A 20671-nucleotide genomic window follows, 5' to 3' on the forward strand; every position below is an offset into this window, starting at 1 on the left:
GAACACATTTCCGTTTTGCATTCTGATCATTTTAGGATTTTTAGACAAAAACACTCTCTTTGAATTGGCTTGACTTGTGATTCTTGATTGCATCTTAATTGTTAGTGAAGTTTTCCAACTGAATTGACACCTTAAGTATTACAACTGCATACGGTTAATTGAACCTGCTAGGATACACAAAAATCTTAGTATCACATATACTATTTATAGTGGAGAAACAACTCAAAAACTGTCTAAAACTACATATGTCTATAGATTTCCAAAGTGTGTTTTAAAACGGCCTAACCTATTAACAGCATATACATCTGTGTCCTTGTTTACATATGGTTTCTCTTCTTTGTTTTTTGTTTTCGTCTTTCCCATTTTTTTTACAATAATTCTCACAAGTTTCTTAAAGTCATGGACATGGGGAATGGGACAGGACCTGGGATGTCGGGGGATTATAGTGGAGGTGGCGAATTTGTAGTAGGCGACGACGTGATGCCGGGAATGGGAGGTGGTGGTAATGTTATTCCGGGAATGGAAGGTGGTGATGTTATGCAGATGAGTCCTGAATTAAATTGGATATATGAAATGGCTTGGTATGGTGAAAGTAAAAGAGGGGATGGTTTTTTTTGTGAGGAGCATCCTTCTAAGCTAACTTCAGATGGTATTTGGGAGAGACTTATTCTGAAAACGGCAGGTCTTAATATTTGGCAATACCGTCTTCCCAATCTCGAGATTGTCATCTTGCTTGTCTTCTTCTTTTGGCAAGCCTTTACTATCCTGTTCAAGAAATTGGGTCTTTCTGTTCCAAAGTTCTCCTCTATGATGCTTGTAAGTATCTTCTTGCTTTTTAATTCTTCTTCTTCTTCAATCTTTTTGTACGTTTTTAATACTGACAAAGCCGTTTGATGCATTGAAGGCGGGACTACTCTTGAATGTTATGCTTACTTTATCGGGTAATAACTCGATCATTGGAGAGATCTTGGTCCCTAAAAACAGAATCGACATTCCAGGATGCCTTGGATCATTTGGATTCATGATTTTCTGGTTTCTCAAAGGTGTGAAAATGGACGTCAAGAGACTCTTCAAGGCTGAAGCAAAAGCAAGAGTCACTGGAATCGCAGCGGTTACTTTCCCTGTAGTTGTTGGTTTCTTACTTTCCAAGTTCAGATCAGCTAAAGATCGATCCCTCTCTTCCAGAGAATATGACACAGTGCTGCTAATGGAAAGCCTCACGTCCTTCTCTGGTATCGCAAGACTCTTGCGCGACCTCGGCATGAACCATTCGTCTATTGGTCGGGTTGCTTTATCCTCATCCTTAATCTCTGATCTGGTTGGACTCCTAATCATGCTGGTCAACGTTTCTCTTGCTTCAAGTTCAATCAGTGATGCTTTGGCTTTGATAGTAGAGATATCCTTATATCTCTTGATGACGTTTAAGGTTGTGAGACCATTCCTATTCAAAGTGATCAAGCGGAAACGAGAAGGGAGACCAATCAAAGACAAATACATCTTTGTAATTCTCATCTTGCTTTGCTTTTCGTGTATGTACTGGAACTTAATCGAGCAGAATCCTGCACTTGGAGCTTTCGTTCTTGGTCTCGCCATTCCTAGTGGACCTCCTATTGGATCTGTATTGGTCGAACGGTTAGAGAGCTTTAATTTTGGTATTGTGTTGCCTCTCTTCTTATCAGCCACTATGCTCAGGGCTGATATTAGATCTTGGAATGGCGCTTTGACATTCTTTAGCGGCGATGATAAGAAATTTGCGGTTACGTCTCTTGTCCTGCTCGTCTTCTTATTGAAGCTCTTTGTCGCAGTGATTGTACCTTACGTCTACAAAATGCCATTGCAAGACTCGGTTATCCTTTCTCTTATCATGTCTCACAAGGGTATCATCGAACTCAACTTCTACTTTTACATTTTCAGCGTCAAAGTTAGTCTCTCATTTCATCTCTCAGTTATGATTATAATTTTCTTGCAAAAAAAAATACAAAAATAGAAAGATTTATTTAATTATTCTTCTTATTTGATGATTTTGGTATAGGGAATATCAAGAGATATATACTCAATCCTAGTCTTGTGCATCGTCATCAACTCTATGGTCTTACCAGTGGTGATCGGGTTTCTCTACGACCCTTCTAAGCAATTCTTGTGCTATCAAAAGAGAAATTTAGAGAGTATGAAGAATACTGGAGAGCTAAAGACTCTTGTATGCATCCATAGACCAGACCACATATCTTCCATGATCAACCTTCTCGAAGCTTCTTATCAATCCGAAGAGAGCCCTCTCACTAGCTACGTGCTCCACCTCGTCGAGTTACAAGGTCAAGACGTTCCCACTTTGATCTCACACAAAGTTCAGAAACTCGGAATTGGGTCAGAGAAAAAATATTCTGAAAACGTCATCCTCTCTTTCGAACATTTCCACCGTTACGTCTCAAGTTCTATCTCCATTGACACGTTCACTTGCATCGCAAACGCAAACCATATGCAAGATGATATTTGTTGGCTAGCTCTTGATAAAGCTGTCTCACTTATCATTCTTCCTTTCCATCGGACTTGGTCACTCGACCGAACATCCATCGTATCAGATGCTGAGATGATCAGGTTTCTCAATTTCAACGTCTTGAAACAAGCTCCTTGTTCTGTTGGCATCCTTGTCGAACGCCATCTCGTTAACAAAAAACAAGACGAGCAACAAAGCCTTAAGGTATTACAGTTACATTTTTTATATATATATTTACCATGTTGTCCGTATCAGAAACCAAGCCAAAGTGGTCTAATGCTTGAGGAATCGCTTTGTTAGTCGAGTCTCATCCACAATACTTCCATGTTGGTCGTTGTAGATGCTTTAACTATTAAATATATAAAGACTAAACACACAATGCTATTTGATGGCAGGTGTGTGTGGTATTCGTGGGAGGCAGAGATGATAGGGAGGCGCTGGCCTTTGCGAAGAGAATGGCCCGTCAAGAGAACGTGACATTAACAGTTTTACGTCTCGTCGCATCGGGAAAGAGCAAAGAAGCGACAGGATGGGATCAAATGCTTGACATGGTTGAACTAAGAGAGATGATGAAAAGCAAAGATTCAGGGATGGTAAAAGAAGAAAGATCAACAATTTACATGGAACAAGAGATCTTGGATGGAGCGGATACGTCAATGCTTCTACGTTCCATGGCTTTCGATTACGATCTTTTCGTCGTGGGGAGAACCTGCGGTGAGAACCACGAGGCGACTAGCGGTATAGCGAATTGGTGCGAGTTTGAGGAGCTTGGAGTCATTGGTGATTTCTTGGCCTCGCCAGATTTCCCAAGCAAAACGTCGGTGTTAGTAGTGCAACAACAACGTTCACTAGCCAATTATGATTAGAAGGGGAGAAAGCATACTATACTTGGTGGTTGTTGTTACATATATCTCTCATTTGTAGCATCTACACACACACAAAAAAAAATATGGGTATTTTCATTTCATTTATTCATTGTTGTTTCTTGCGGATTATATTTTGTAGATCAGAAATAACATTAAGGAAAAATTTAGAATGTTTTGATTATAGGTTAGAGCAACATTAATCTTCGATTTATAATCAAGGAGGGTCACTCACATAATTGCAAGACAAACTTCAGACTTCTATATTAACATTTTTGAAATACATTTTGTGTTATGTTCTTTTAGTTTTTCTTAATTATTTTATTTTATTTATAACATTAACCCCTATCAATTTCCTAAAATAACATTTCGCAGAAAATCAATTAATGAAACTATTTAAAACGACCTAATTTGATATGTTCATTGCCATAAATATCTTCACAACATTTATTAAGTCCTACAAATTTTCCTAAAATAATATTTGTAGAAAGTCAATTAATAGATCTATTTAAACCAACATAATTTTAAACGTTTACTGCCATACAAATGTTGAAAATATATATACATTCCGTTTGTTCCTAAAACAACTCTATGCATTAAATGATTAACCCCATAAAAATCTCAAAATCCATTTTAATAGATGTTTGGTGACTGTAGGACGTATTCCGTTTTAATGACACAACATCATTTGAGCAACAAATTTAACCCGCGGTGTATTGTGGGTTAAATAACCAAATATTGTCCTGCGGTGTATTGTGGGTTAAATAAGAGTGGGATTGGTGGGATTGATGACACTTTTAGATGTTTACCAGGAGATAAATGTATTACTAGATTATACATATACCACACGGGTTAAAACCTTGAAAACACTACAAAAATCTATACTTTGAATATTTATATCAAATACCTGTAAAATTTTATATTTTTAAAATTAATAAAATAACAAATAAATACAATATAAATTTTAAATTTTTAAAATTAAAAATATTGTCCCGTACCCGGGTTAAATCCTCGTATGATTATAAAACAAAAACATAAAAAAATACTTCATTTAATAACCATACAAGTTGCCTCTAAATTACTCTGTAACACGGTGTTTATTCAATAGAGAGAATCAACAACCTCGATTACATCTTCACTAGAATTAAAATTAGATCTTTGGAAGTTACAAAACATGGAAGAAGGAACACAATCAATGAGATGCAGAACCGGGTTTTGACTCACGTTAGAGCCAAGCGTTACAGAAATCAAGTGAATGGCTTGATGAATTCAAACCCTTGGTTTAGAAGTGATCCAGTGATCCAAAGCTTCAGGTTAGGCAAGTTTAAGCTCTGTTCAAAGCATGTCCCCTGTTTCCACCAAAAACAAGCAAACTCGTTAAGTAAAACGTATATCTTCGGAAACAAAACAACGTTGATAGAGTACAAAGTTGGTTTTTACATCTAACGTATATGTCAAGAGGTATCTGTCAGGAGAAGGAGAGCTTAAGTTGGAGTTCTGCACTTGGAAACTTGTTAGAGACTCCAAAGACTTGTACAGAGATGGAGCAACACCTTCTCCTTTATTACACACCAATCTCACATAAAACCCTTTCTCCTCCACTTGAATAACATCCATCTAACAGACAACAACAACAAATTTTTAATTTTTCGAGGTTTTTGATGTTTTTCAAGTTTATCAAAATAGCTTTTCAAGATTTACCTGAACAATCTTCTTGGAAACAGGAGGACTGATACCGCGAAAAGGTTGAGTCTTTTGAGCATCAGGAACAGGTTCTTGGTACCCTCCAGTAGAGTTTAAAGAAGCTTCAAGGCCCGCGATATCGGATTTGAGTTTCTTGGCTTGTGATTGAAGTTCTTGAACATACAACACCGCATCTCCAACTATAGATGCTTTATCCATCTACATGACACAAAACACATCAAAATCCATTATTTAACAGTTTCATTACACCAAATCTTTGCGTATGTAAATGTTATAATTTACCTTAGTAATGTTGGGAACAAGAGATCTCAAAGCGTAAAGCTTATCCTTCATTCGACCTCTCCTCCTTCTCTCAGAGATCAAAGTCCTAGACCGATCAGTCTTAGTCTTACGGGTTCCATCATTATTAGTCGTAGTGGCTGATGAATCATCTCCGTCGTTGTAATCTTCTTCATCTTCTTCACCGCCGCCAGCTCTAACACTCTCACCGTCAAAGCTACGGAACGATTCAGCGACATTGGAGTCTAAGTCAGGCAATTCGTCGAACAGGTCATCGACAGGTGTAGGGATGAACTGGCTCTCGTCGATGAAACACGGGCTGCTTTGTAATGGACCAAGGTCGAAATCAAGAACTGGGTTTTCGTCCATGGTTTGATGATGATGATGATGATCTCCTCGTATGAGGTTTATGAACTGATCGAAGTTTGGATCGACCAAGAAATTGTGAAGTTCTAGATCGTTCATGTTGGAAAGAGCGTTGACTCTTCCGTCCATTTGTCTTTTTCTTTCTTTTTTTGTCTGTTTGTGGTAATGAAGAAGAGACTGTTTATGAAAGTTTCTGACAACGAAAGAGAGACAAAATGAGTTTATATATATACACATAATATTATGTTACAATCATCAACTCTATTAGTTTAAGAAGTATATGTGAATCTGACAGTGATGTTTTTTTTTTTTTGACATAGGAGTACAAATCATTTTATATTTTATCATCAAACTTTTTTTATTTAAGGGTTGTGCATTGATATGGACCAAAATTCATAGCAAAGGCTTGTACCGAAATGATTATTTGACGCATTGTTCTTTCAAATCAATCTAAAATTTTGATCCATTAGTTATTGAATCATGTTTGTCGCAGCCTATCGATTTTTTTTCGTTACAAACATTTTCATTATCTTATCGAAACAATGGTGTAAACTACGGCGAAAACAAAATGGAGAGGAAAACTCTATTTTGTTTCATAGATCTATTTAGAATATATAAAATGTAAGATTTTAGGTTCATTTAGGATGTGAGCCACTTTAGATTGGAATTTTCGTAGCCAAAAAGTTAAAGTATTTTCAATTTATTGTTTGTTTATGTTTAGAATGGGAATCTAGAAATAGACGCATTGATCTTTTATCCAATATTAATATTAGAATTTGGGATTCTTTAGACTCTTTTATTTCTTATGACCAACATATACACTAGGTGAACCACCAATGCCACATTTGAGGATTTTTCTTTCCTTCCATTACGAATGAAAATTTTCATTTGTTGATATGATTACTGTATGTGGAGGCTTAAGAAATCAATATAGTGCTATCAATACTTTAATTTCTCGTAGTGTTAGTTTCATTTTTTTTGTGAGGTTAGAAATTATCATATTATATCCAAAAATATGATAAATGAGTGTGATATATTATGTAGTGATTATAATGTTTGTATTTTATTATTTTATACGAAGAATTGTTTAGATATGAAGTAATGAAGAAACAACAAATATTTATATCTTTAACACAAAATAAATGAAGACAATAGAACAATCTAAAAAATATAACTGTCCTGCAACACGACAAATCAATCATTTGATAATAGCACAATTTATATTTTTTAATCAAAAATTATATTTAATAGACAGGTCATGCATGACATTATGAAGACGTAAACTGAATAAATAATCTTAGACCAACCAAAATAACAAGCGTATATTTTTATATTGATTTCTTAAGTAAATATATTATAATCACTACATAATATATCACACTCATTTATCATATTTTTGGATATAATATGATAATTTCTAACCTCACAAAAAAATGAAACTAACATTACGAGAAATTAAAGTATTAATAGTATTATAACATAGCGTTTTTTGTCTTTTTGCTATAATTGATATACCCTTTAGTTTTAGATAACGTTTGTTAAAATATAAACACTATGTTTTATTAGTAATATTTTATTTTTAAGAATATCTTTTTTAATTGTAGTATACATAGTATTGTTACTTTAAAAACGCTATGCATACTTGAGGCGGAAAAATAAATCTATCTTTTCGCTAAATATTTGGTGAAAAAATAGAGCTGTTAACAAATTTTCATTCTCCCTCTCACTCTATTGTTTCATTTCTGAAGCTTTTTTCTTACTATTCTCAAGCTTTTTCTCACACTCGTTTAATTTTTCCTTATCAATTCCCCAGATTTAGAACCAGCCTTCTCATCCGATGAAATCCTTGCGCAGATTCAAAACCAGAATCCATATTTTTATCAGTAAATCCATATTTTTATCATGTTGTTTCTCTCCCTCTCACTCTTCCTTTTGAAATTGATCCCTAGCTATCGTCGAAGCAAGGGAGATTGGGACTCGAAACCCTACCCACCATCGCATAGATCTCTCTTCGTCTCTGCTAGATCTGTTCGTTTTATTTCATGTATTGTGAAATCTGAGGTAATATTACATACTTGCATGTCTTCGTTTCACTTTAATCGCTTACCTATGAGTTTGATCTTTTGAAATCAGATTGGAAGGTCTCGCTTGCAGATCTAGAGATCTCCGTACTAGTCTCTCGTTTCTTCCGAGTGTGGGATTGATTTCAAGAAGAACATTGAGAAAGGTTTTTTATGTGGTTAGGTTCATTTAGATTATGTTGTCGTCTTTGCAGCTCCAGTTGTGATTAATGGTTTTGACTTGTAGATCTGATTTGTTTGTTGCAAAAGGATGTTATCTGCTTGATTCTTTGATTCAGAACTTCTAATTATACTCTCCCTTTTTTATTTATCGAATTGCAGATAAAAGTAAACTGGGCTTGAAGTCTTGAACCATTTTATTATGGGTTTGAATGGAGATTTTGATCTGAATAAAAAGGGCTAAAGTTGATCTTCAGATGAGAAGCAAGGAAAGTTTAATTTCAACCCTAAACTTGTTTATTAGCTCTCAGTAATTCGATAATTAAGGGGATTTGTTGTGTGTTTTATGTTTCTTTATAGCAATATGGTAGCTATAAAGACTTAGAGACACTTAAAGTAATCAGAAATTGCAATGGTGGAGTAGTATAATTAAGTGGGTTCAAAAAATTCTAGTCTTTCTTCTCATTGCCTACTAGTCTCTTATAATCTTTAATAAAGAGTTTCTGAATATTGGAATTTCGCATTAGCTTTTTCTTAGGACTCATAAGATGATTTGGACTAAGAAGACGTGTTTAGTGGTGTAACATCCGCAAACCAAAATCCCGGTTTGGGGTTGTGCATCGGTCGATGCTGGAGGAGCATCGGTCGATGCAGGTTCAGTTTTCTGCGTTTTGACTTAAGTTAAACGCTGCGTTTTTGGCAAAGGGAAAAGGAAAACCCTAAAGTCATATGTTTGTCTCATTCGACGAGTTTTAGCCGTTTTTAGAGAGAAAAGAGTTCTAAGTGTTCTTGGTGAGTTTTGAGAGATTAGAGGCGTTTCTGTAGAGATTTGTAGCCGAGATCGTTGTAGGAGCTTCCTAGGAGCGTGTTCTTGCTTGTTTGTGGTTCAGAATCTTCTATGGCAAAGGTAAGTGCATGATCATGGTTTATCTAACCTGGAGATTCCTCTGATCTGTTTGTTTATGTGTTGTTAGGCTTGTTAGAATGTTATTTGAGGCGTTAGGAAGCTTTCTTGTGGCTTGGGATCGAGTCTTGTGGTTGCAGGAATGAAGATCCGGCGAGAAGCTTCAGGGAAAACGATGCTCGGCATGTGCATCGGTCGATGCACTATGTGCGTCGGTCGATGCCATGTGGAGGCGTCGGTCAATGCGATTAGGGTTTCCGCATGATGTCGAGTATGCTTTGGTCGATGCAAGTGGAAGCATCGGTCGATGCAAGTGAACCTTGTGTCGACCAATGCATACCCAGTGTTGGTCGATGACGTTCCCTGTTGGTGTCGGTCGATGCAAGCTTTGTGTCAGTCGATGCAGAGTCTGGTTTGGTGTTGATTGTTGTTTGATGGTTAGAGTATATATATTGCTTGTGTGTATAGCCCAGTAGATGGGAGGATAGCCCTACTGAGTGTTTATAAAATACTCATGCATTGGAATTTGTGTTTGTGGTGCAGGTAAAGGCAAAGTGTGATCGTGGAATCAAGGCAATGAAGAGGAGGATGCTCTAGGGACTCGATTGGATGTTGTCTGATTATGCTAGGTTGCTAGAGTTGGGTCTGTACAACATTGCTAGGTTGCCGGTTCTATGCCTTTTGTTATTTGGTTATTTGTGGTTAGGTGGCTAGTGAGTATGGGACCACTAGCTGAAGTTATTTATTATTATTATTATATTTATTATTTATTATTTTAAAAAAAACGGGTCATGTCGTTTCAGTTTGGTATCAGAGCCCTTACGGTTCTAGGTTTAGGTTCACTAGGTTTCTGTTGTGATGTTTGGGATTGCATGTCTTGATTGATTATGTGAGTTAGTCAATTGTGTGTGGCATGGAGTCCTAGAACATCCTCTTCGAGCCTACAGTGTGATTCTGCGGTGAGTTTATGTTTCTGTGTTATGATAATTGTGTGCTTAGCCTTCTGTTCATGGTAGTGTAGATGGTTAGAGAGGATGCTGTCGCTGGTCGTGGTCATGGTCGTTGACGCGGACGTGGTCGTGGACACGGACGTGGTCGTGGTAGGGGCAGAGTCCCAGAGGTTAATGAGGCTGCGGACAAGAGTGTGACAGCAGAGGGTGTTGGCGAGTCGCAGGGTGTCTAGGGGATTCCATGAGTGTGGCCGGAGGGGGCGGTGTTGATGCTCCAATAGCCGGTGATGTTAGGGTTCCAGGTGTGGGAGTTCTAGTGGGTGGAGTCACGGGTGTTGACCTTGCGGGTTTGCTGGCACAGTTGTTAGAGCGGTTGCCGCCAGTGGCACCGACTCAGGCTCAGGTAGTGCCACCAGTGGTGGCGGCGGAGCGGCAGCTAGTGGTTGCGGATGTGGGGGACCATTCTCGTTATATCAGCATGCTGACAGAGATGGGCCGTATTGGTACCGAGTGGTTTTCGGGAGGTACTGATTTTACCGTTGCGGATGCGTGGAGGACGAGTGTGGAACGTAACTTCCATACTCTGAGATGTCCTAAGGAGTTTTGGGTGGACATTGGGGTCCACCATTTGACTGGTGATGCTCAGTTGTGGTGGAGTTCTGTGGCAGCCAGGGGAGTGCAGAGAGTGCGGGTATCATGGGGGATCCTGGAGAGCGTGCAGGAGTTGTCAGAGTTGCTGGAGGCAAGTTTCTGAGAGTTATTGGTCGAGCAAGGGTATTCATATTCAGATCGCGGGAGAATCTTGGCCTGCGGATTTGCTTATCAGTCCAGTGGAGCTGTGTGACGTTATCTTGGAGATGGACTGGTTGCATTGGCATATGGTTCATCTGGATTGTCATCGGGGTAGAGTGGATTAGACCGACTTCGAGGAATCTCGTGATCTCGGCCATTGAGGCTGGGAAGATGATCGAGAAGGTTCGTGAGACTTATTTGGTTACTATATCTATGTCAGAGTCAGTGGAGAAGTCTACGATTAGCGGTATTCAGGTTGTGGAGGAGTTTGAGGATATGTTCCAGTCATTGCAGGGATTACCACCTTCTCGGTCTGATCCTTTTACGATTGAACTGGAACCAGGGACATCACCGTTATCCAAGTCTCCTTACAGGATGGCTCCAGCAGAGATGGCAGAGCTGAAGAAGCAGCTAGAGGATTTGTTGAGCAAGGGATTCATCCATCCTAGTGTATCACCGTGGAGAGCGCCGGTGTTATTCGTTAAGAAAAAGGATGGGAGTTTCCGCTTGTGTATTGATGACAGGGGTCTCAACCGGGTCACTATGAAGAACAAGTACCCTCTTCCGAGGATCGATGAGTTGTTGAATCAGTTGAGAGGTGCTACTTAGTTGTCCAAGATAGATCTGGTGTCGGGTTATCATCAGATCCCGATAGATGAGGCAGATGAGAGGAAGACTGCTTTCAGGACGAGGTATGGGCATTATGAGTTTGTGGTGATGCCATTTAGGTTGACTAACGCACCAGCTGTGTTTATGAGATTGTTGAACAGCGTGTTTCAGGAGTTTTTGGATGTGTCTGTCATCATTTTCATCGACGACATCCTGGTTTATTCTAAGAGTCCTGAAGAGCATGCAGTGCATTTGAGGGCAGTTCTAGAGAAGATGCGGGAGCAGAAGTTGTTTGCTAAGCTGAGCAAGTGTAGTTTCTGGCAGCGTCAGATGGGCTTTCTGTGTCATATTGTGTCTGCAGATGGGATTTCTATAGATCCGGAGAAGATTCAGGCCATCAGATTGGCCTAGACCGAAGAATGCTACGGAGATCAAAAGTTTTCTGGGGTTGGCAGGTTACTACAGGAGGTTTGTGCAGGGGTTTGCGAGCAGAGCACGTCCTATGACTAAGTTGACAGGGACGGATGTTCCTTTTGTCTGGTCACAGGAGTATGAGGAAGGCTTTGCAAGCCTGAAGGAGATGTTGACCACCGCTCCAGTGTTGGCTTTACCTGAGCAGGGAGAACCCTATGTGGTTTATACAGATGCATCCAGAGTTGGTCTGGGGTGTGTGTTGATGCAGCATGGGAAGGTGATTGCCTATGCTTCGCGGTAGTTGCGGAAGCATGAGGACAACTATCCTACTCATGACTTGGAGATGGGTGCTGTAGTTTTTGCCCTGAAGATTTGGAGATCTTATCTTTATGGTGCAAAGGTACAGGTGTTTACAGATCATAGGAGCCTAAAGTATATATTCACTCAGCCCGAACTGAACTTGAGGCAGAGGCAGTGGATGGAGCTGGTGGCGGATTATGATCTGGAGATAGCCTATCATCCTGGTAAGGTAAACTTGGTGGCAGATGTTTTGAGTCGGAAGCGGGCGGCTGCGGCTCAGGAGCAGGATATGAAGTCTCTGGTAGGGGAGATCAGTGCGTAGAGCTTGTGTGCGGTTTCTCAGGAGCCGTTGGGTTTGGTTGCAGTTGATAGATCAGATTTATTGAGCAGAGTGCGGTTGGCTCAGGAGAAGGATTTGGGGCTGGTGAATGCCTCAAAGGATGTTGATTCAGAGTATCAGGTTTTGGCTAATGGTATTAATCTGGTGCATGGGCGGATTTGTGTGCCTAAGGATGAGGAGTTGAGGCAGGAGATCCTGAGAGAGGCTCATGCGAGCATGTTCTCTATTCATCCAGGAGCGACTAAGATGTACCTTTATCTCAAGAGGTACTATCATTGGGTCGGAATGAAGAAGGACGTGGCTAGTTGGGTTGCAAGGTGTGATGTGTGTCAGCTAGTGAAAGCTGAGCATCAAGTACCAGGTGGATTACTGAAGAGTCTTCCCATTCCAGAGTGGACGTGGGATATGATTACTATGGACTCCGTGGTAGGTTTGCCCGTGTCCAGGATGTTTGATGCTATTTGGGTCATTGTGGATTGGTTGACTAATTCGACACATTTTCTGGCCATTAAGAAGACTGATGGAGCAGCGGTCTTGGCTAAGAAGTATGTGAAAGAGATAGTCAGGTTGCATGGGGTGCCAGCGAGCCTTGTGTCTGATAGGGATTCCAAGTTCACTTCGGTGTTCTGGAGGGCATTTCAGGCAGAGATGGGCACTAAGGTGCATATGAGTACAACGTATCATTCCAAGACAGATGGACAGTCAGAGAGGACGATCCAGACGTTGGAGGATTTGCTGAGGATGTGTGTTTTGGATTGGGGTGGCCATTGGGCAGATCACTTGAGCTTGGTAGAGTTTTCTTACAACAACAGTTACTAGGCGAGTATAGGGATGGCACCTTATGAGGCTTTGTATGGGAGACCGTGTCGTACACCGTTATGCTGGACTCAGGTGGGGGAGAGGAGCATGTACGGGGCAGATTTTGTTTAGGAGACCTCAGAGAAGATTTGGGTTCTCAAGCTGAACATGAAGGAAGCTCAGGATCAGCAGAGGAGTTATGCCGATAGGAGGAGGAGAGATCTTGAGTTTCAGGTTGGAGATAGAGTGTACCTCAAGATGGCCATGTTGCAGGGTCCGAACAGGTCATTGACTGAGACCAAGTTGAGTCTGAGGTATATGGGTCCGTTCAGAGTGATTGAGCGAGTTGGACCAGTGGCATATAGACTGGAGTTACCTGAGGTTATGCGAGCATTCCATAAGGTTTTCCATGTGTCTATGTTGCGGAAGTGTCTTTGTGAGGACGATCAGTTATTGGCTAAGATTCCTAAGGATCTTCAACCTAACATGACTTTGGAGGCGAGACCAGTGAGGGTTCTCGAAAGGAGGATCAAGGAATTTCGGAAGAAGAAGATTCCTTTGATTAGAGTTCTTTGCTATTGTGATGGTGTTGAGGAGCAGACTTAGGAGCTTGAGGCGAGGATGAAGGCAAGGTTCAAGAAGTGGTTTGAGAAACAGGTCGCGACTTGAACTTGTCTAGCCTGGTCCCAGCTGTAGTCCGTGGCTGGAGCGGGAATGGAGTATTCCAGCCCATCTCTCTTGTTTACTTGGTCGCTTGGGGTGGTTGGTTGTGCGACTAAGTAACAAGATGAGGTGGTGCTCGGGGTACGGAATTCCTGTGAGGCGGTGGTTTGGGGAAAAGTTCCTGAAATAGAAGTTTCTATAAGTGGAAAGTTCCAAAAGAGGAAAGTCTAAAAATGGAAATTTTATGTGAGTTAGAATTTGTCCATTTTTAGTGGCGAGAAGCCTTTGTGGCGGGTTTTTTAGCCGTGTGTGGCCTTTGTGGCGGGCTGTTTAGCCATTGTGTGGCCTTTGTGGCGGGCTGTTTAGCCAATTGTGTGGCCTCTGTGGCGGGCTGTTTAGCCAGAGTGCCTGTTTAGGCGGTCCTTCAGGACAGATGGTCTTTGTGACGGTCCTTCGGGATAGATGGTCTTTGTGACGGTCCTTCGGGACGAGTGGCCTTGGTGGCGGTCCTGTTTAGGACATTTGTTTGGCCTTTGTGGCGGTCCTGTTTAGGACATTTGTTTGGCCTTGGTGGCGGTCCTGTTTAGGATATTTGTTTGGCCGTTGTGGCGGCCCGTGGGGCAGCAAGATGATCCTTGTGTGGTCATGAGGTATTCCAGTGAGAGGATATGTGGTTGGTAGGACATTGTGTTGTCTTACACGAGCCACGGAAAGGAAACCTGGATAGAGATAGGACTCAGGCGTGTTCAGAATTGTTTGCTCGCGACTCTTGGGGAACTTTGGTTCTCCTAGTACCATCATATTCTAAGGGGTGCGGGCCGTGGAGACGGTAGCCCTTGGCCGAGTGTTGTTCGAGATTCGAGGACGAAACTAAATTGGTGGGGGAGAATTGTAACATCCGCGAACCGAAATCCCGGTTTGGGGATGTGCATCGGTCGATGCTGGAGGAGCATCGGTCGATTCTGGAAGATCATCGGTCGATGCTGGAAGAGCATCGATCAATGCTGGAGGAGCATCAGTCGATACTGGAGGAGCATCAGTCGATGCAGGTTCAGTTTTCTGCGTTTTGACTTAAGTTAAACGCTGCGTTTTGGGCAAAGGGAAAAGGAAAACCCTTAAGTCGTATGTTTGCCTCATTCAATGAGTTTTAGCCATTTTCAGAGAGGAAAGAAGAGAGAAAAGAGTTCTATGTGTTCTTGGTGAGTTTTGAGAGATTGGAGGCGTTTCTGTAGAGATCTGTAGCCGAGATCATTGTAGGAGCTTCCTAGGAGCGTGTTCTTGCTTGTTTGTGGTTCAGAATCTTCTGTGGCAAAGGTAAGTGCATGAACATGGTTTATCTAAGTTGGAGATTCTTCTGATCTGTTTGTTTATGTGTTTTTAGGCTTGTTAGAATGTTATTTGAGGCGTTAGGAAGCTTTCTTGTGGCTTGGGATCGAGTCTTGTGGTTGCAGGAACGAAGATCCGGCGAGAAGCTTCGGGAAAAACGATGCTCGGCATGTGCATCGGATGATGCTAGTGCGAGGACGGCACGGATTGACCTATGAGCATCGGTCGATGCCATGTGGAGGCGTCGGTCGATGCGATTAGGGTTTCCGCGTGATGTCGAGCATGCGTCGGTCGATGCAAGTGGAAGCATCGATCGATGCAAGTGAACCTTGTGTCGACCGATGCATACCCAGTGTCGGTCGATGTCGTTCCCTGTTGGTGTCGGTCGATGCAGAGTCTGGTTTGGTGTTGATTGTTGTTTGATGGTTAGAGTATATCTATTGCTTGTGTGTATAGCCCAGTAGATGGGAAGATTGCCCTACTGAGTGTTTATAAAATACTCATGCATTGCAATTTGTGTTTGTGGTGCAGGTAAAGGCAAAGTGTGATCGTGGAATCAAGGCAATGAAGAGGAGGATGTTCTAGGGACTCGATTGGATGTTGTCTGGCTATGCTAGGTTGTTAGAGTTGGGTCTGTAGAACATTGCTATGTTGCCGGTTCTATGCCTTTTTGTTATTTGGTTATTGGATGATTTAATATTTATTGATATTGTTATTTACGCTGTTGAATGTGTTTGTGGTTAGGTGGCTAGTGGGTATGGGACCACTAGGTGAAGTTATTTATTATTATTATTATATTTATTATTTATTATTTTTTAAAAAAATGGGTCAGGTCGTTTCAAGTGGAGCTGGATAACTTTTGTTCTCTTATTTGTTGAGCAGTGATTGAATTGTAAGGCTGGTTGATGGTACGTGTTAATGTATATTTGACTTAGTCTCTTATATCTTGAGACTCTTTAATTTTTGATGTGTTCATAAGGTTACTGGGGCAGTAGGCGGCTAGGCTCAACTCACTGGAGGTACTCAAAACATGCTCCCTAAAAGCATATCACTTTGTTATATCATTTTCTGTAAACTTAGATTATTAATGCTTCTTTGTTTTTCATGTGTTTGTGTTATTTTGTTGCAGGTTGAAGCTGAAGCTGATTAAGTAATAATATCAAAGAAGTTTCAAGAGTGGAAAATTCACAAGCTTAAGAGTTGTTTGAACTTATTTTTAATTATGTATTTTTACTTTGTAATATAGATATTTTGTATTCCTCTTTCGTATAAATATAATAAAAAGATTTTTTTTATAAAATTATGGCATGTTTCTCGTTTAATTTGTCAAATTATCCAGAAACCAAAAAAAATAATCCAGAAAATAGTAATTTAATAAAATTTAGTGTTACAATTAACAGCAAATTACAATTGCTATTATTGAATATACGATTGCATAGAAAAAATGTTATATTTGATGAAGACACAATAGCATATCATAAAATGCTATCTAATGTCCCGAACCTATTATCGGGGGTGATGATAGAGCGTTTACTAAAACGCTATGATATTGTTCGATAGCGTTTTCCAAATGCTAAGAATACATGATTTTCTTGTAGTACGAAAACAAGAGAAACATATAAAACTAATTGACATTCTCATCTGACATTATTGGTGCTGCTAGGCTGTTCGGTTCAGAATACTGAAAGTGAAAATAGTATTATACGCAGTTTATGTCAGTGTATTATTGTATTATTTATTTGTATGTGTCTCTCTCTAAACTGTATGAAAGGAATCAGAAGGAAACTTTATCCATCCACTTCCTGTTACTGTTACATATATATTGTTTGATTTTTTTTTAAAAACGTAATTTATTTTTAAAGTTTTTGGTCATGTAAATATAAATCGAACAAACCATATCAAAAGGGGTGTTCATTTAGTTCAGTTTGATATTTTAAAAATAATATTAAGCATATATATGTGGTTTGGTGATGAACAGTTACTAAAACCATTTAGAAACTTACCCATCTATTATACAACAAGTGCAAGAAACATAATAAACAAACATCTTCTTGCTTCATCATCTTCCAGGTTCCAATAAATCACAAGATCCACATCAAGTTTAGCATCAAGAACCACATGGCATAACCTCCTCACAAGATCCATATGACATACATTTGGAATAGTAAATAACTTTTGATTTTCTTATTTACAAAGTAATTGATAGAGGTTTTCATTTGGTTTTCTGATGAATTTAATGTTATTTTTACATAATTTTATTTTTATTTATTTTACGATGAATTCGTCAATCTTTTTTTTTTGACAAAGATGAATTTGTCAATTTTAGCACTACAAATTACTACTTCCAATCACGAAAATGTCACATAGGGATTTTGTCAAATTTTGCACAACAATTGACAATCTAGCTAATAAGCCCTTAAATTTGAATGAAATATTCGAGCCTACTCGGATTTGTTGTTAAGAAATCTACTATGAACTCATGAAAATGTTAATATCAATGATAAATTGATGGAAATACTAACGTTATATATATTAAAATATTAACTAATGTAAAATTAACATTATTCTTTGCAATGGATACAAATCAATATTGATGCAAATAAACTTTCAATCGATATAAAATGTTTATATCATTATTTGCGAGGTAACTTATATAAATGATATAAAACTAAGGGAAAATTACTAGATTAACCCAAATTGAGGGAATAATTGCCAAATTAACTCTTAAAATATAAAGATTAATTGGGTTATTTTTATATCTAAAATACTCTTTAGTGCTTTGTTAAGAAAAAAAATACCTTAATACCTTTTTCATTTTTTCCAGCGATTAGGAGAGGAAAAATTACAAAATCTGTGGTATGTGGTGACAGATTTATTTAACTGTCACAGGTTTTTTTTATATGGCAGAATTACTTTGGCAGATTTATTTTGGTTGACAGACATATAAAAATCAGTTGTGACAGTTTTTTTTACGGCTGATTTTTATCCAAACGGGAGACTTTTTTTAACGACACAACAGACTTGTTATTATTTCTACCAGTTTGTTATAATTTGTGACCGATTTTTTGTTTTAGTTGTTACAGTTTTTTTTGATAAACTAAATATCTGTTGTAACATGGCAGATTTTTTGAGAAAAAAAAATTACTAGTTTGACGTTTATCGATAACAGATTAACTTTAAGTTACAACAGATTTTAATAATTTTACAAATAATCTCCCGATAGATAGCAGATTTTTAATCAAAATTTAAAATTTCTCGTTTGACATACACTTTGTAGCACATTATGGCAGATTTATTTTATGTTCTGGCAGTTTTTTTTTCCAAAAATCTGTCATTTGTTAATAGATTTATTTAAGGAAAATAAAAATTGCTAGAATGACCTTACAAATTTTTTTCCAAAAATCTGTGGCAAATGGATCTATGATAAAGTCAAGTGGTTCTTTGTTGTTGATAATAAGAGAGGGGGTCGAATTCTAGACTGTAACAACCAAATGAGTTAGGATGATTGTATTCAATTGGTGTATGAAGATTACGGTTTGGATGAGAAAGTATATGATATTGGGTTGAGCTACAAGATTTCGAAGGTGTTATTACAAAAGTTACCAAGCGATACACCACCAATATTTATCACCAATTCTCGACAGTTTCATGGTTTTCTAAAGCAATTGAAGAACGACACACTTCGACTTTGTGTTGAAGTGACGGCTAAAGTTAGGAGTGGATCGAAAAAAAGAGCAAGAGTATATAATTTTTTGGTTGAGGAGATACTGAATTTGTTGTGGGAGACATCAGTAAAGAAGATTCAGAAGTTGACGACAATGAAGAAATGAGATTTGATTACTGTGATGATTCTGATGGAATAGATTCTGATGATGAAAATTTTAGCTTGTATGGGATTCTGCTATTTCACCAAATAAGAAGACAAGTTCAGGTATATTCATTGAAGAACAAAAGGAAGATGATAATTATGCAAAGTTAGAGTTGTCTTCTCTTAATTCGGTTGTTGGTCAATGTTATGAAACAAAGAAGCATTTGGAGACACGATTGCAAATACTAACCGTAGTAGAGAAGTTCGATTACTATAAATATAAATCGAACTCAAGGTTGCTAATTGTCAAGTGCTGGGTAAAAGGTTGTAAGTGGAGGGTGAGAGCTACAACAGGAAAAGACTATCCAAAGTTCCATGTGCATGTGTTTATTTCACAACATACATGTTCAGTGACTGAGCGTTCTTCACGTACCAAACAAGCAAATCATGAGATTCTAGGAGCGTTGTATAAGGATTTCGTTGGTGGAGTTGGGCCCAAGGTATTGCCAATGCATGTTGCAGAAGCGTTAAATAAACGCTTTCAGATCAAGGTACATTGGTTGGTTAATATTGCATCAATCCTTTTACTAACCAACTGTTGTTCAGGGTCATCCTATGTATCTTCTGAACTATAAGCCATTTTTGTATCAAGAGCAACAACTTTGTCAGTAATATCTTCAAGTTAATCACCATCAGCAGCTGGCCTCTTTCCCTTCTCCTTTTCAACCTTGACATTAGCTGGCCGAACATTCTTGCGACCAAGTTTCTTTAAAACATCAGCCACTAAGTTCTTCTGATGATCTTCAGTAACATAAGTCTGCTCACACAGAGGAAGATCAGCAGATATTTTTGTTTTTGTCTTCTTATTTTTATTACTCACAGTGTAAACCTTCTTCACCACTCGAGGGACTGGAAATTCATCTTTCGATGTCTCTTTCATCTCTACCATCCAAGACTGCAAAATATGAATAAGTTAAGTACTAGAAAATCATTTTACAATATTGAAAAAAAATAAACAAATGAAAATTAAATACCAAAATAAAACTTACTAGTTGATGACTATGAACCTCATCCTCTTCATTGTTGTTTGAAGTCGAATCAATTGGGACATTAGTGAGTTTTGTTTCTTTCAATCCTTTCAAATCTACCTCCACCATTTTAATCCTATCACTAAGCTTCTCATCTAACACACCCATTCTCTTCTCAACAAAAGATTCGAATTTACCTTTTAATGCATCCATCCTACTGATTAAATTCTTTCCCAAGTCGGTTATTGACCCATTCATTTTTTCTATCATCTTCCAAATATCCAACAAGCTTTTCCTCTCAACTTCAACATCCTGCAATGATTTATTTGTTACTATATGTATGTAGTTTATAACTTATCAAACTAAGATTAATGTTAATGAATAAATACTAACCTCCATGTGTTCCTTGCCTTTACTTTTCTTCTTGGTTACATCTTTTTCTCCTTCTTCATCAATGGAGTAACCAGCTTTCATTTTCAATTTCTTATCACTCCTTCGACTCTCGCCATTCTCATTTTCTTTAGCTTTCCATTTTTTTCTTCTCATGGTCACTGTTTTCTCAACTTTCCAAACATCTGAAGGTAAACAATTGTGGACAAGATCAGTAATCAAGTTTTCTAGCACCGGATCCTTCTCCACGTCGTCACTCCATTTCGGATACATATTTTCCTCCGACACATGAACCATGTGCTTGACACGCACCTACACACATCATAGAACAAAAATATTAGTGTTCCTAGTCACAACCGAAAAAAAACAGACAAATTATAAAATAAATGGTGTAGTAATTAAT

At 38.7% G+C, this 20671-nt stretch overlaps 3 protein-coding genes across 3 annotated transcripts; 1 reads left to right on the forward strand and 2 right to left on the reverse strand.

The window, feature by feature from the left end:
- LOC104750084 (cation/H(+) antiporter 8-like) lies at positions 262-3442 on the forward strand. The gene is made up of 4 exons (XM_010471830.2): positions 262-816; positions 905-1921; positions 2033-2698; positions 2890-3442. Exons 1-4 carry the CDS (start codon positions 400-402, stop codon positions 3358-3360), a joined length of 2571 nt encoding a protein of 856 aa, XP_010470132.1. The 5' UTR covers positions 262-399; the 3' UTR covers positions 3361-3442.
- LOC104750085 (transcription factor FER-LIKE IRON DEFICIENCY-INDUCED TRANSCRIPTION FACTOR) lies at positions 4424-5896 on the reverse strand. The gene is made up of 4 exons (XM_010471831.2): positions 5344-5896; positions 5059-5259; positions 4798-4974; positions 4424-4706 (listed from the first exon to the last, which is right to left on the reverse strand). Exons 1-4 carry the CDS (start codon positions 5833-5835, stop codon positions 4605-4607), a joined length of 972 nt encoding a protein of 323 aa, XP_010470133.1. The 5' UTR covers positions 5836-5896; the 3' UTR covers positions 4424-4604.
- On the reverse strand, positions 19156-20574 carry LOC104750086. The gene is made up of 3 exons (XM_010471832.2): positions 20272-20574; positions 19900-20190; positions 19156-19805 (listed from the first exon to the last, which is right to left on the reverse strand). Exons 1-3 carry the CDS (start codon positions 20563-20565, stop codon positions 19533-19535), a joined length of 858 nt encoding a protein of 285 aa, XP_010470134.2. The 5' UTR covers positions 20566-20574; the 3' UTR covers positions 19156-19532.

The sequence above is a fragment of the Camelina sativa genome, chromosome 16 (assembly GCF_000633955.1).
Source record: "Camelina sativa cultivar DH55 chromosome 16, Cs, whole genome shotgun sequence".
In the NCBI taxonomy this organism is placed as follows: Eukaryota; Viridiplantae; Streptophyta; class Magnoliopsida; order Brassicales; family Brassicaceae; genus Camelina; species Camelina sativa.

Bases quoted from the DNA above. Each gene is read 5' to 3' on its own strand.
- LOC104750086 (XM_010471832.2), bottom strand. From the start codon at position 20,565: ATGGTTCATGTGTCGGAGGAAAATATGTATCCGAAATGGAGTGACGAC. The intron at 20,191-20,271 runs GTTAGTATTTAT...AAATCATTGCAG, and splicing joins AAGGCAAGGAACACATGGAG to GATGTTGAAGTTGAGAGGAA. The intron at 19,806-19,899 runs GTAAGTTTTATT...CATATTTTGCAG, and splicing joins AGGTTCATAGTCATCAACTA to TCTTGGATGGTAGAGATGAA.
- LOC104750085 (XM_010471831.2), bottom strand. From the start codon at position 5,835: ATGGACGGAAGAGTCAACGCTCTTTCCAACATGAACGATCTAGAACTT. The intron at 5,260-5,343 runs GTAAATTATAAC...TGTGTCATGTAG, and splicing joins TTGTTCCCAACATTACTAAG to ATGGATAAAGCATCTATAGT. The intron at 4,975-5,058 runs GTAAATCTTGAA...GTTGTCTGTTAG, and splicing joins TTTCCAAGAAGATTGTTCAG to ATGGATGTTATTCAAGTGGA.
- LOC104750084 (XM_010471830.2), top strand. From the start codon at position 400: ATGGACATGGGGAATGGGACAGGACCTGGGATGTCGGGGGATTATAGT. The intron at 1,922-2,032 runs GTTAGTCTCTCA...ATTTTGGTATAG, and splicing joins TTTACATTTTCAGCGTCAAA to GGAATATCAAGAGATATATA. The intron at 2,699-2,889 runs GTATTACAGTTA...ATTTGATGGCAG, and splicing joins ACGAGCAACAAAGCCTTAAG to GTGTGTGTGGTATTCGTGGG.